This window comes from Hypanus sabinus, chromosome 26, assembly GCF_030144855.1.
Source record: "Hypanus sabinus isolate sHypSab1 chromosome 26, sHypSab1.hap1, whole genome shotgun sequence".
Classification (NCBI taxonomy): Eukaryota; Metazoa; Chordata; class Chondrichthyes; order Myliobatiformes; family Dasyatidae; genus Hypanus; species Hypanus sabinus.
In genome coordinates, this window is record NC_082731.1 from 19,492,186 (window position 1) to 19,506,723 (window position 14,538).

The following is a 14,538-nucleotide window of genomic DNA, read 5'->3' on the forward strand; positions in this document are numbered from 1 at the left end:
CACATCATCTGGTCCAGATGACTTATCGATCTTCAGACCATTCAGTTTCCCCAAGAGCCTTTTCCTTAGTAGTGGCAACTTCACCCACTTCTGACACCTGACACTCTGGAACTTCCACCAAACTGCTAGAGTCTTGTACAGTGAAGACTGATGCAAAATACTTTTTCATTTCATCTGTTATTTCCTTGCCCCCTCCCCATTACTACCTCTCCAGCATAGTTTTCCAGTGGTCCAATAATCAGCACCACCTCTCTTTTATACTTTATATATATCTGATGAGACTTTTGGCATCCCCTTCAATATTATTGACTAGCTTATTTACTTATCCCATCTTTATTTTCTTACTGACTTTTTAGTTACCTTCTATTGGTTTTTAAAAGCTTCCCAATCCTCTAACTTCCCACTAATTTTTGCTCTATAAAATGCTTTTGCTTTGGTTTTAATTCTGACTTTGACTTCTCCTGTTAGCAATGGTCTTCATCTTTCCTTTAGAATACTTCTTCCTCTTTGGGATGCATATCTAGAGTGTTGGTGCATGGCCAGGTGGTTAAGGCATTCGTCTAGTGATCTGAAGGTCGCTAGTTTGAGCCTTGGCTGAGGCTGCGTGTGTGTGTCCATCCTTGAGCAAGGCACTTAACCATACATTGCTCTGCGACGACACTGGTGCCAAGCTCCATGGGTCCTAACATCCTTCCCTTGGACTGCATCGGTGGCGTGGAGAGGGGAGACTTGCAGCATGTGCAACTGTCGGTTTTCCAAAAAAAAAACCTTTTTTAACTAACGGAGGCCTACATATATATCCAGTGTCTTCTGAAATGCTTCCACAAATCCCAGCCATTGCTACTGTCATCCCTACCAGTGTTCTTTTTCAATCAATTTTGGCCAACTTATCTCTCATGCCTCTACTCTAATTCCCTTTACTCAACTAATAATACATTTGACTTTAAAATTCTTCTTCTGAAATTTCAGAATGAATTTGATCATATCATGATCACTTGCCCATAACAGTTCTTTCACATGACTGTGTCAGGCCATGGACCTGCTCCGCTGGCAGAGTGCAGAGTCATTGGCTGACCAAATGACCTGCCCTTGTCCTACTCCAGTGGATGTTGATGTAGCTCTAGTTTGTGGAGTGACTCCATCTGAGCTCACCTTTGTTCCGCCAGAGCTGCTCATCAAACCCAAGCCCAGAATCTTATTGGGAGCCTGGCCCACACAACTTGAGCCATCTTTCATCAAGGCCCACAGTCCCATTCAGGGATATAGGTAGGAGGTACTTGCATGGGCTACTGTTCCACACCGTCCATTTCCTAGCTGCTGTCACTGTCCCGACACACCATGCATTCTGTCTTTGCACTTGATAGTGAGGGGATAGCCAAAAATGGAAGTCCATTTATGAGCGAGTTCTTCCCTTGCATACACAACTAAGTATGGGTACCGTGGAGGTGGAACTGACTGCTTGGCACTGCGGGGGATTAGTGCTATCCTTGATAGAGATGGAAACATCTTAGTTTAATATAGTTCTTCTATTAATTGTGTTAGTCACTATCTTACATATACATCTGTAATATTGTTGAATGCATTGTATTTGGAATAAAAGCATTTTACAAACAAAAGGGAAGTCAGAAACAGAGTGGTGCCCTGCAGTAGGTTCCTTAGTCTGTTCATGGATGTCCCAACCACATGTCACTTCCATTGGCTAGAGGAGACCGTGTATCACAGATACAAGGAGTGTGCGAGGCTGCAGCCCCCTTTTTGCATATCTGTGAGGGCTGCTCCTCACCCTGTGCTTACATTTTCACCCCACCCTAGTTATATATGATCATCCAGTAAGGAGGGAAGGGGGTGCTCGTCAACTTGCTCCTGGAGTTGGCTGAAACAGATAGCCATGGGTCCAGGAAGTGGGTGGGGGGATGGTTCTGCCACTGTAGACTGCCTGGCAATGTTGCGGGGGTATGTTCATGTCCGGGGTACCGTTGAGAGAAAACACACATTGAGTACGGGTACCATGCAGGTGGCCCTGACAGCTCGGCTCTGCAGGGGATTCGTGCTAACCCTGGTAGAGATGGAAATATCTGAGATTAATTTTGTTCTTCTATTAATTGTGTTTGTCACTATCTTACATATACAATTGCATTATTGTTGAATGTATTGTATTTGGAATTAAAGTACTTTACAAACAAAAGGGAAAAGGTCAGACACAGGGTGAGGCTCCCTCCACACCATCCCATCACACACACCCAGGGTCAGGGTCAGACACAGGGTGAGGCTCCCTCCACACTGTCCCGTCACACACTCCCAGGGACAGGGTCAGACACAGGGTGAGGCTCCCTCCACACCGTTCCATCACACACTCCCAGGGACAGGGTCAGTCACAGGGTGAAGCTCCCTCCACACCGTCCCGTCACACACTCCCAGGGACAAGGTCAGACATAGGGTGAGGCTCCCTCCACACCGTCCCATCACACACTCCAGGGACAGGGTCAGACATAGGGTGAGGCTCCCTCCACACTGTCCCGTCACATACTCTCAGGGACAGGGTCAGACACAGGGTGAAGCTCCCTCCACACCGTCCCGTCACACTCCCAGGGACAAGGTCAGACACAGGGTGAAGCTCCCTCCACACCGTCCTGTCACACACTCGCTGGGACAGGGTCAGACACAGGGTGAGGCTCCCTTCACACCGTCCCGTCACACACTCCCAGGGACAGGGTCAGACACAGGATGAGGCTCCCTCCACACCATCCCGTCACACATTCCCAGGGACAGGGTCAGACACAGGGTGAGGCTCCCTCCACACCGTCCCTTCACACACTCCCAGGGACAGGGTCAGACACAGGGTGAGGCTCCCTCCACATCATCCCATCACACACTCCCAGGGACAGAGTCAGAAACACAGTGAGGCTTCCTCTGCACCACCCTGTCACACTCTCCCAGGGACAGGGGCTGCTTGAGCAAGGACTGACCTCGTGCAGAACCCGTGTCACAGCTGCGTATCCGCCATCGAGACGAGCTGCCAGGTACACATGGCTCAGGTGTGTGTCATAGCTGTATAAAGACAGAGCAGATGTTAGTTCAGGGAGTTGGGTACAGAGCAGTAGGAGTGGCTTCTGAATTCTGTCAGGAAAGTAGGATAACCCCAACTCTCTCCCTACCTCCCCCAATCTCTCGCTCTGACTTCCACTTTCTCACTCTTCTCCTCTTGCTTTCTGTGTCCCTCTCTCACCCCTCCACACCTTTCTCTCTCTCAATCCCCAATACTTCCTTTGACTCCCTGTCTCCACCTCCCATGTACCCTCCTACCCGAGGGGGTGTGAAACTGGGGGGGGGGGGGGGGGGGGGGGGGGTGTTAAGTCTGGATTACCTGACTGCCTTCCATCGAGGAATGGTCCTACGGAGTTCAGCCAGCACCTGATGTTGGAGCCGCTCATGACGCTCCTCTTTGCCTGCCTGGAGCTCCCGGGAATCCTGGTCTGGGAGGGGTTACGATGTATATTAGGGGGCAGGGAAGAAGAGAGATGGGAGGAGAGTCAATCAGTTCATACCATGTGGGTCATCTCAACTGATTCCACACCCCACCAGTGCTCCCTCTGGAGCTCAACACCACTCACGATCTGTCACCAAGGTCTACAGATGTACAGTGAGGAGCATTCTGACTGATGGCATCGCTGCATGGTATGTAGGTTCAATGCATAGCACCAAATGCCAAATAGCCAGTTCCATCACAGGCACAACCCTCCCCATCATCCAGGACATCTTCAAAAGGCCATGCTCAAGGAGGTGGCATCCATTCCAATAAACCACCGTCCAGGACAAGCCTCCTTCTCACTGCTGCTGTCAGGGAGGATGTAGAGGAGTCTGAGGACACACACTGAGTTCAGGAACAGCTTCTTCCCATCCGCCATCAGCTTTCAAATGGTCTATGAACACCATCTGCTTTTCCAGTTTTCCATATTTATTTAATTTTATTGTAACTTATAGTAAATTTTTTACATCTTGCATTGAACGTCTGCCAGAAAACAACAAATTTCACAGCATGTCAGTGACAATAAACCTGATCCTGGTTTGAAACCCTGAGACCTCTCCCACTGGCCTTCTCTCCACTGTTTATGCGTCAGAGAGGAGGCCAGCAGGTTTAAATTCATGGATGTTTACGTAGTGAATGATCTGTCCAGGGCCCAGGCACACATATTGTAGCAATATTATTTTTTTCTGACTGTACACTTTGCACCTTGTCCTAGGAGGAACATTGTTTCCTGTAGCTCTATACGTGTGTATGGTTAAATATTAAACTTAAACTTGAAACTGAATACAATCAGAAAAAAGGCTTTTCAGCATCAATATCAAGAGTGTAAGGAGTTTCAGCTTTTTACCAAACACATTATAAAACTTCAATAGATGTAATGTTGTAAGTATCCTGACTGGTTTTGCCATGGTCTTGTACAGCAATTTGAATGTGCAGGGATACAAGAAGCTGCAGAAAGTCATGGACACAGCCCAATACATAATGGACACATCCTTCCCACCATCGGTTGCACCTACAGGAGGTGATCTTCATCAACAATCCCCACCATCTCAGTCATACCATCTTTCTGCAACTTCCCTTAGGCAGAAGGCGCGGAAGGCTGAAGTCCCACATCATCGGGTTTAAGAATAGTTTGAGCCACCCAACCTGCACAACCCTAATCACTCCCTCAATACTAAGAACACTTTGCACTACAATTGGCTTTGTTTCAAACTACAGTGTTCAAAGCAGATTTATTATCAAAGTGAGTTGTAAAGTGTCCTTAAAAGTGACCCAGTAGTTCAGCGAATCACTCTCGGTAGTGGCGAGTGAAGTTATAAACACTGGCTCAGGAGCCTGACGATTGAAGAGCATTAACTATTCCTGAACACAGTGGCACAGGACCTAAAGTGTGCGTACTTCCTGTCTGAAGGTAGTAGTAAGAAGACAGCAAGGTGGAGGCTTTAGACGATGGGTGCTGCTGTCTTGTGGCAGTGCCCCTCGTAAATGTGCTCAATGGTGGGAGGGTTTTACCTGTGATGGAAGGGGCTGTGCTCATCACTTTCCATATTCTTTTCCCTTCCGGGGCATTGATGTTCCATGGCATTCTTTTTGTTCTAATTGTCTTTCTTGTAAAAAATGCGTAATTTATGTTTTTGCTGTGAATGTTGTGTACTTGATGCTCTGTGTGCTGCTTTTCATTACACCTTTGCATAGATGTGCAGCCAACCATCAATTTGACTAACCCCTCACACCCCACTCAAAAAGCACTTCAATCTGCAAGGTGTGGAAGAGTACTCCTGAGACTTTATAAGGCATTGGTTAGACCACGTTTGGAGTATTGTCAGCTGTTTTGGGGCCCTCTTTTTAAGAAAAGACCTAAGGAGCACTTTCAGTCTGTCCACTGTATAAGGCAGGATCTCCCAGTGCCACTCAACTCAATTCAAGTTCCCATTTCAGTCTGTACACCCACAGCCTCCTCTACTGCCACGATGTGATGTGAAAAAACTCAGGCGAGGGAAACAACAATCTCATATTCTAACAACACACACAAAATGCTGGTGGAACACAGCAGGCCAGGCAGCATCGATAGGGAGAAGCCCTGTCGACGTTTTATGTGCACTTGTTCTAATTGCATTTATTGTTTTGGAAGCCTGCTCTGTTTTCAACTGCCAAGCAAGAATCTTGTGTGATCTTTCACTTAATTCGTAATATCTCTGTTTAGTTCTCAAAATTGCTTTTTCTGTTTCAAACTTTCTCCAGCACTATCACTGACCTCAGCCACTGAGGAGAACTCCCACAAAATGCTGGTGGAGGAAGAGTCTTGGCCCGAAACATCGACAGTGTTTCTCCCTATCGATGCTGCCTGGCCTGCTGCGTTCCACCAGCATTTTGTGTGTGTTGTTTGAATTTCTAGCATCTGCAGATTTCCTCGTGTTTGCTCTCATATTCTGAGTTGCCTCCAACCTATGGCACAAACTTCACTTTGTCTAACTTCTGGTAAACTATCCACCTCCACTCCCTTTTTCCAGTCTCTAATCTGGCTCCTCTCACAACCCTTCTCATCTAGTCACTTGCCCGACACCTCATACACTGCCCTCGCCAATTAGATGATTCTTTCTTCAGTCCTCTACTTCTTCCACCTATAAACCACTCAGCTTCCTACTTCGTCCACCTTCCCCTTAACCTGGTCTCACCTATCATCTACCAACTTGTACTCCTTCCCCTCTTCCCAATTTTTAAATGTTGGCTTCTGTCCTCTTCCTTCCCAGACCCGATGTAGGGCCTCAGCCCAAAAGGTCATCTGTTCATTTCCTTCCGTAAACGCTGCCTGATTTGCTGAGTTTTTCCAGCATTTTACAGATGTGCTGGCATTGCCGAGGGTCCAGAGTACGTTGACAAGGAATGATCCCAAGAATGAAAGGGTTAATATATGAGGATTATTTGATGGGTCTGTGCCTGAACTTGCTAGAGTTTGGAAGAATGAGTGGGGGGGGAAATCTCTTTGAGAACCCCAAATATTGAAAGGCCTACATCGAGTGAACATGGACAATATGTTCCCAATATTGACAGAGTCTCAAACCAAACCATACAGCCTCCAAAATCAAGGACGACCATTTAGAATTGAGATGAGGAGGAGTTCCTTTAGGCAGAGTGTGCTGAATCTGTGAGGGCCAAGTCACTGGTATACCTGAAGCAGAGGTTTACGGATTCTAGAATAGTAAGGGTGTTACTGGGGAGAAGGCAGGAGGATATGATTATGAAGGATAATAAATCAGCCATCTTCGAATATCAAAGTAAGATTTGCTGTCTTAAGGTCATACAACACGTACCTTGCATAAATGGCTTTAGTGTCCAGACAGGTACTTGATGGACAGCACAATCTTAGTGGGCTGAAGAGCTACCGTCTCAGCAGCAGTAATTAGGTGAGTTGGGAGAATTGTTTATGGCAAAGGGAACTGAGCTTAAAGGGGTTGGTGATGCCTCAATTAACACAATCAAGTCAAAGTAAATTACTTTCAAAGAATGTAAATGTCACCATATACTATCTTGCAGACTTACAGGAAAATGAAGTACATCAGGCTTTGTAAAATAAAAACTATACATAAAAACTAACAAAAAGCCAATGTGTAAAAGACAGATAGTCCAGATAATGTGTAAGCATATGAAATGGGTTAATTGGGACACATTGGAAACACCACATTTGGCCCAATTAAGCAGCTGCCCCAGTTAGCTGGTTTCATGTAAATACTTGAAATGGTGCAAAGAAAAGACAAACTAACAACTGAACAATAAATTATGCATTTAAATGAAATACGGAACAAGTTAAAACACAACCAGAACTAATACAAGTCTATAAAACTGTAAACACAAAGTATGCTGCAGATGCTGTGGTCAAGTCAACACATGCAAACAAGCTGGATGAACTCAGCAGGTCAGGCAGCATCCGTTGAAAGGAGCAGTCAACGTTTCGGGCCGAGACCCTTCGTCAGTTGACTGCTCCTTTCAACGGATGCTGCCTGACCTGCTGAGTTCATCCAGCTAGTCTGCACTATAAACTGTATTAGTTTCTAATGGAATTAATCATGTGTTTGCAGCCACGTCCTTTGACTGACTGAAAATAACCAAAAGCGGCATTGATATCGAATGCAGATAATGGACTGTCTTCAAACATGCTTTTGATAATTTTATCCTCCAAATCTTCATTTTCATTTCAACATTCAAGATGACTGTCATCAAATTTCTCAGTTACTAATTTGTTGGAGTAGTGAAATAGTTCCATTTCCACTCCTGGCCATTCTGGCATCGCCAAGCCTGAATGCTTGAAACCGCAGAGAGCCAAACAGTTATGAATTGTTTTACTACTGATTTCTCATTCAAATAAATCACTGCTTTGTGAACACAAACACACGCAACGAATGCTGTTTGAAAACTGTCCTCTTTAAGCACCACAGTGTCATACAGCCACACAACATGCATGCGAGTGACTACATTTAGAAACTGTTTGGGAACAGTCTCCTATACCAATGTCCCACGTAACAAAAGGAATGCCAGCTAATTTCTCAATTTTGTTCATTAAGAGTTGTCCAAAATAAGTGGATACCTTGATTAACCGATGGTCCAATTGACAGGAATCCTATGTATAAACAATACTGTTAACAGGAGTTGTAGAGTACTCAAAAATGAATCCGTAGATATGGAATCAGGTCAGCACTGAGGTGGGTGAAATTATCCACACTGGTTCAGGGCCCTTTTGGTTGTAGAGTAATAACGGTTCATGAATCTGGTGGGGTGGGACACAAGACTCCTTTATCTTCTGCCCAATGATAACAATGAGAAGAGAGAATAGCATGGATGAAGGAGATCCTCGATGATGGATTTTGCTTTGTTGTGGCAGAGCTTCTTGTAGATGTGTTTAATGATGGGAATGGCCTTGCCGGCAATGAACTGGTCTGTATCCACCACTGTCTACAGACTTTCCTGTTCCTGGGCATTGGCGTTTCTATATCAGGCCATTTTGCAGCCAGTCAGGATACTCTCCACTATGCTTTGAAAGAATTTTGTCGAAGTTTCACGTGACATGCTGAATCTACACAAACTTCTAAAAGTAGAGGTGCTGTTGTGTCTTCTTTGTGATGACGTTTGCATGCTGCTCTGAGGACAGATCCTCTTTTATGATATCGCCAAGGAATTTAAAATTACTGACCCACTCCACCTCAGATTCCTTTGCAGTAGACCGCATGAGTACTGTGGACAATGTCAGACTCCTTAGATAGGGTTTAGTGGGAAGGTAGATCACCCAACCACTTCCTCTCTGCCTAGAAACCTACAGACTATGGAGAATCTGTCTCCTCCTGGCTTGCAATGTTCCCACTGCCCTTCAAGCGAGGAAGCTCCAAAGACTCGTTTCACCCTCCAAGAGGAAATAATCTCCATTGCACACACACACCGCTGCCCGTCTTGAGACAGGGACCTTGTATTCCCCAAATGGAAACTTCCCACCACTCCTTCTCTCATCTCTCTTCCCCCCCCAACACCCTTCTCTCTTGTTCCCCTCCCTCATCACTATTTTCTTTCTCCTTCCGTCTCCTCCTCTGGGATCCGAGATTCTCTAACTAGAGAGAACACTTTCCCCATACCTACTGCATCAATTGAGATGCTTCCCCTCCCCTCACACTGGCACGCACTTCAATCCGCCTCTCTCTCTCTCCCCCACACAACCTGACGCTGACGTTCCAGATTAAGCAACTGTTCTGGCCTTCCCCTGATGCTTGCCACCCCCCCCCCCCCCCCCCGTATAGCCTCACCGATTTCATTGCATTCAATATCTTCCTGGAACTTCTTTGCTAGTCCCCGAGCTCTGGCACGTAGCTCAACGTCCTCAACTGCCCGCCGGCGGCTCCACAGGAAGTTGGTGAGGTCTCTGGCGCTCTCCTCAAGGCTGTTGACGGGGTTTGCTAGGGGAGGGGAATTTAGTGTACAAAATGAGAACTTGCTTGTCATGATGCCCACCCCCCCCCCTCAAGCTGGCAGGAGGGCAGCACTGCAATGTGACATTGACATTTGCCAAAAGCCCCTCCAAAACACCCCCTCCTGGCAGGGAGGAATTCACACCTTAAACACTGCCTGCCACTCAGGGGGATCCCTACCAATCCACGGCAGTACCAACCTAGAGCCAGGTGCTCCCTCCACCCACCTCGCAGCTAGAGGCTCCCCACCACCCCACTGCCCAGGTGGTCTTCCCACCCATCCGGTGCAGTGCCACTCGGACCCAGGAGATTCCCCCCTCTCATCATCACAGGACTGGACCTACTGGCAGCGACACCAAACCCAACCCCCCCCCCCACTACCCAGAATGACAACCCCGCCCGCCCCAGCCCTTCTGCAGCATCACCCAGTGCCCAGGAGATTTTCCCACTCACCAGCACAGTACCACCCAGTTTTTGACCTACTGGCAGCGACACCCAATACTTAGGACATTCACCCACCGCTACCCAGCATGACAACCCCTTCCCACCCCTACTCAGTGCCCAGATTTACCCCCACCCCCGCCCACTTAGTACAGTGCCACCCATTCGTGGGTTCCACCACCCGGCCAGCGGCCGGAAGAGCACTCACCGTCCAGCCGGAGCTGCGCGGCCTGACGCAGCGCCTCGGGCAGGCGGAGGGTGCGGAGGGCGCTGATACCTGGGTGGCGGCGGTGCGGTGTCGCCGACGCCGAGGAACTGGTCCGGTGTTGGGGGCCCAAGGTGATCAGTACCTCTCCGGGCAACAGCCTCCGACTCAGGACGGCGAGGCTCCGCATCCTGACACCAGCCGCCATGGCAACGAGGTTTCTCACCAAGAATCTTCCCCCTTCCCTCGAACCCCCGCTGAAGGGTTCCGAGGCAAATGTGTGTGAGTGTTTTACAAGTTACCGATTCTATTTCTCTCAGAATTCTTTACGAGTATCATAACTTTTACTTCATTGACATTAATTATTTAATAAAACCGCTCCCGGGGCCATGCTGTCGAAATAGACCAATTGGAATATCAGGTGGGCAAGATTGTCACGGGTCTGGCCAATGAGGATGTGATGAGGGCGGATCTATCTCACGCCGTTGAAGTTGAAAGGTTAAAGGTATGGCAGGGTTCCACCGGCCATAAGCGCCGGAGGCTGAAAAATTTCCCGCCATTTGGCAACCAATCACACGGGCGGAGGCCTGTGAGATGGACAGGGAGCGTTATCCAATGCGTATCAAGCATTGGCGCAACCCGGGCACAGTTGACCAATAAACGTGGTAACCGCGCCCAGGGAGGCGGGATTCGGAGTTGGGAATTCACATAGAGGAATGCCGTCTGTCTGGAAAGGGCGCAAACTACCACCGAGAAGGATAGATCAGATCGCTACTTGGTCAATTATCGATTAGACCGGGAGGGGCCGAAGGGGGTTTCTGTGATTGACAGTCTCTGCGGCCTATCCTCGCAAGGAGGGGCGGTGGTAATGAGGGACAACACGCCCTTTCTGCTGATTGCTTCATTAGTATGATTGACATACGTTCCACCAATCAGCCCGCAAGTGCGGACGATTGCTGTGGTAACGGCGAATAGCGAGTGAGGGTGAGGAGGACCAAGTCGGAGTGGCGCAGTGGGTTTGAAAGCTCCATGGCGTCCGGTGAGGGTCACCTGGCACTTTACTCTGGGTTTCTAGGGTGGGACACGTTTCCTTTAACCTTTCACCGGATGAGGTGGTGAGCGGACTGTAACCTTTAACGCGGAAGAGGAACATATTTTGTTCACGTGGAGTGGGGGCAGACCCTACCTATCATGGAGTGAGGTGGCCCCCACAGAATGTGATCGGTGGAGTGGGCAGGGAGCCAATGAGTGCGGCCCTTCACCTGGTCTTGGGACCCATCTCACCTGATCACGCGGTGCTGAGTCAATGGGCGTGACCCTTCACGGGTCGGGTGCTTCAGGGTAGAGATGCCACCCTGGTGGGTTAGCACATGACCAGGTTCGGGACTGCTTCAGCTGGTCATATGACCTGGGGCCTGTCACGGTGATGCCCCTCAGCTGGTCAGTTGGCCTGTGTGCTGACACTGCGCCCCCTCGCCCCATCTGGCCGTGTGAGCCTCACCAGGGCAGACTTGGCCCAGGGCTTATCCATAAAGTCGATGGGGAGCATGTCCGCTGGGTACGTGTGGAATCAGGGTACAAATCGAGGTTTAAAAATCTGGTGGGTTGCAAGCAAAGTTTTTCACCTTGGAGAGTGGCAAAAATCTGTGGGATGGAGACCTATTGATCTGAACTATAGAGGGAATAATCCGCACAAGGTGCCAGTACAGAGCAGGAAGATGGGACAGGATGGGTCTAACCTCCCCAAGCAGGATACGCTCAAAGTTTGGGATGTCCTCCTCAGCAGAGTGATAGAGAGCGGGTGAGTGGTCATGTAGTTCGAAGAGTCAGTGAAGGAAGAATTAAAGATGGGTGTGGGTGGATATAAGATACTGCAGATGCTGGAAATCTTGGAGCAGCAAACAAAATGCTGAGGTAACTCATCTGGTCCGGCAGCCTCTGGAGGGAAATAAGCAGTCGATGTTTCTGACAAGAAGATTATTGTGGGAAGGTGATGCTGTGGGAATGACAAGGTTATTGAACAGGAGAGGGTATTGGAGTATAAAAGTTGCATTGTTTGCTGTGTAACCAAAACTATAGTCAGCTTTGATGTAGATTATGTAGTCTGAGTTTGCTATTTGCTATGCATGTATCCAATTTAGGAGAATGAAATCTTAAGAATGTAGAAGACAATGGTGTTTTAATGAGAGGCTAGCTAAGAGATGTAGATTAGAACAGGATTAAGTCAATGGGTAGAAACAATAGTGGCGGATGTACTTGTGAGACACATCTGTAGACTATTGGATAGGCTAATGCAACTAAACCAGGAGATTGCTATAAAAAATGCTATGTACAAGGATCGGTGGGCAATCAGCGACTTTACTAGCTCAATGACTGTCTCAGCTTTGATTTGCAAATTAAAGTTTAATACTTCTTGAAGAATCTTATGCGCCTCCTGGTCATTTGTGGGGCACGAGAAACCACGACAAGGGGCAGTGGTGATCCAGGGAAGACCAGGAGCTGCTGTCCCCGGCTTCTAGGTCCTCACTTTAGTTCTGGAATCAATCAAACCATACCTTAGCTCCAAAATTTCCAGATCGTACAAAGACCAAACGGGACCGCAGATGCTGGAATACGCAGCCAAACAAAATCAAACTGAACACAAAGGAGAATTAATTGGAATTGATTTATTATTGTTACATGTACCGAGACACAGTGAAAAGATTGTCATTCAGATCATTACACAGCACGTTTAGGAAAAACAAGGTGAAACAATAACAAGATGGACTAAAGTGTAACAGCTACAGAGAACGTGCAGTGCATGAAAAAAATAAGGTTTGAGATAATAGTGAAGTAGATTGTTGGGTTAAGAGTCAGGAAACATCAGTGGGGTTATGCTGGTGACTGGGGTCGAGTCACTTTGTTGTCCAGACTCATGTTTTGTTTCCACAACTGCAGCCTGACCCCTAAATTTTTACAGCATCCTCTGCTTTTTATTGATTTGTTTCAGTACCTGCAAATCCATTTTTGTGTGCCCACTGTGGGCGAGTAGAAACCCTGCAATATCGTGTTGTCATGGGAACAACCTTTCCCTCACTGAACAAAACAAACTGACTTTTACTTTGGGAAGGAGGGTGGTGCACATGCTCCTGCCTACATCATCTGCTGAGATTGAGAGCTGCAGGTTCCTTAGACAAAGTATCGGCAGTAACCTGCCCTGGTCCAACCATTTTAATGTCACGACCAAGAGAGCTCACCAAACGCTTCCACTTCCTGAAGAGGCGAGGGAAGTTTAGCATGTCTCCGACTGCTCTTAAGGATTTGTGTCCATGCATCCGGACAGAAGGCTTTCTATGGTGCATCGAAGCGTGGTATGGCAACTGGTCTGCGCATGATCACAAGAAACTTAACGCAGCTCAGTACGTCACGGAAACCAGCTTCTCCTCTGTGGACTGTGTCCACACTTGTCTCTCCCTCAGTAAAGCAGCCAGCACAATCAAAGATTGAGTAGAAGATACAAAAGTTTGAAAGCATATACCGCCAGGATCAAGGACATTATCAGTTATCAGTTGCTGTTATCAGTTTCTTGAACGGGCCACTTGTGTAATCAGATGGACTCTGGGCCTCACAGTCTACCTTGTTATGATCTTACACTTTAAAGTTTACCTGTAGTAGCTTTGACATTTTCTTCTGCATTGTTATTGCTTTAACTTATTCCAGCTCTGTGTGCTTTGTAATGATTTAATGCATGAACAGTATGCAAGACCATCTTTTCATTCTACCCTGGTACCTGTGGCAACAATTAACCAATAAGTATTGACCGCTAAGGAAGCCGGATGAATCCCGAACAACGACCCCACCCCAAGCCAGAGGCAGCTGAGATGAGGGGGTGTAATGCCGCAGGACTGGCACTTTCCCTGGGCCACTGCTGTTAACCGTGCTGTTTGTTCTCCCCTGCAGCTCGAAGACGGAAGGTCCCGGGAGAGGAGGAGGACCTGGAGTTCCGCTGGGAATGGGAAGCGGATGGTGGAAAATGGAGCATTTACTTGGACGAGCACGGCCAGGAGATCTCGAGGGCTTTCCGGTGAGCAGGAACAGGTGCTGGGGTGGGTCATTCAGCTCCGAGTTCATCGAGCCACACGCATCTGTGCTGGCCCCTGTGCTCATCCTGCTAGTCCTAATTTCCTGTACTCAGCCTTTATTCCTTTGATCCTAGCTCTTATCTATCTGTGCTGTGCCTTCCAACCACCCATCTCCACTCTGTCAGACCTTGATTGACCTCCTCCAACACATAAAATGCCAGAGAAACTCAGCAGGTCGGGCAGCATCCAGGGTGGGAAGTGAACGGTCAAATGTTTCATGCTGCAACCCTTCACTGGACATTCCTTGCACAGCCTTCTTCAGCACAGACCCACTCCCTCCATCTGTTGGTGGAGGGG

General features: G+C 47.9%; 2 protein-coding genes across 2 annotated transcripts in view; one reads left to right on the forward strand and one right to left on the reverse strand.

Moving 5' to 3' along the window:
* The window catches only part of mettl17 (methyltransferase like 17), a 34,239-nt gene extending 24,193 nt beyond the window's left edge, over window positions 1–10,046 (reverse strand). The window contains exons 1-3 of the mRNA XM_059951591.1: window positions 9,928–10,046; window positions 9,313–9,462; window positions 2,967–3,048 (exon numbers count right to left, since the gene is read on the reverse strand). The gene's annotated coding sequence lies outside the window, so the exon portion shown is untranslated. The remainder of the gene's footprint in view (window positions 1–2,966; window positions 3,049–9,312; window positions 9,463–9,927) is intronic.
* A 142-nt stretch (window positions 10,047–10,188) lies between these two features.
* Window positions 10,189–14,538, forward strand: part of parp2 (poly (ADP-ribose) polymerase 2) — a 139,574-nt gene continuing 135,224 nt past the window's right edge. The window contains exons 1-2 of the mRNA XM_059951587.1: window positions 10,189–10,402; window positions 14,060–14,183. Of these exons, the coding sequence (XP_059807570.1) occupies window positions 10,327–10,402; window positions 14,060–14,183 (200 nt within the window). The 5' untranslated portion in view covers window positions 10,189–10,326. The remainder of the gene's footprint in view (window positions 10,403–14,059; window positions 14,184–14,538) is intronic.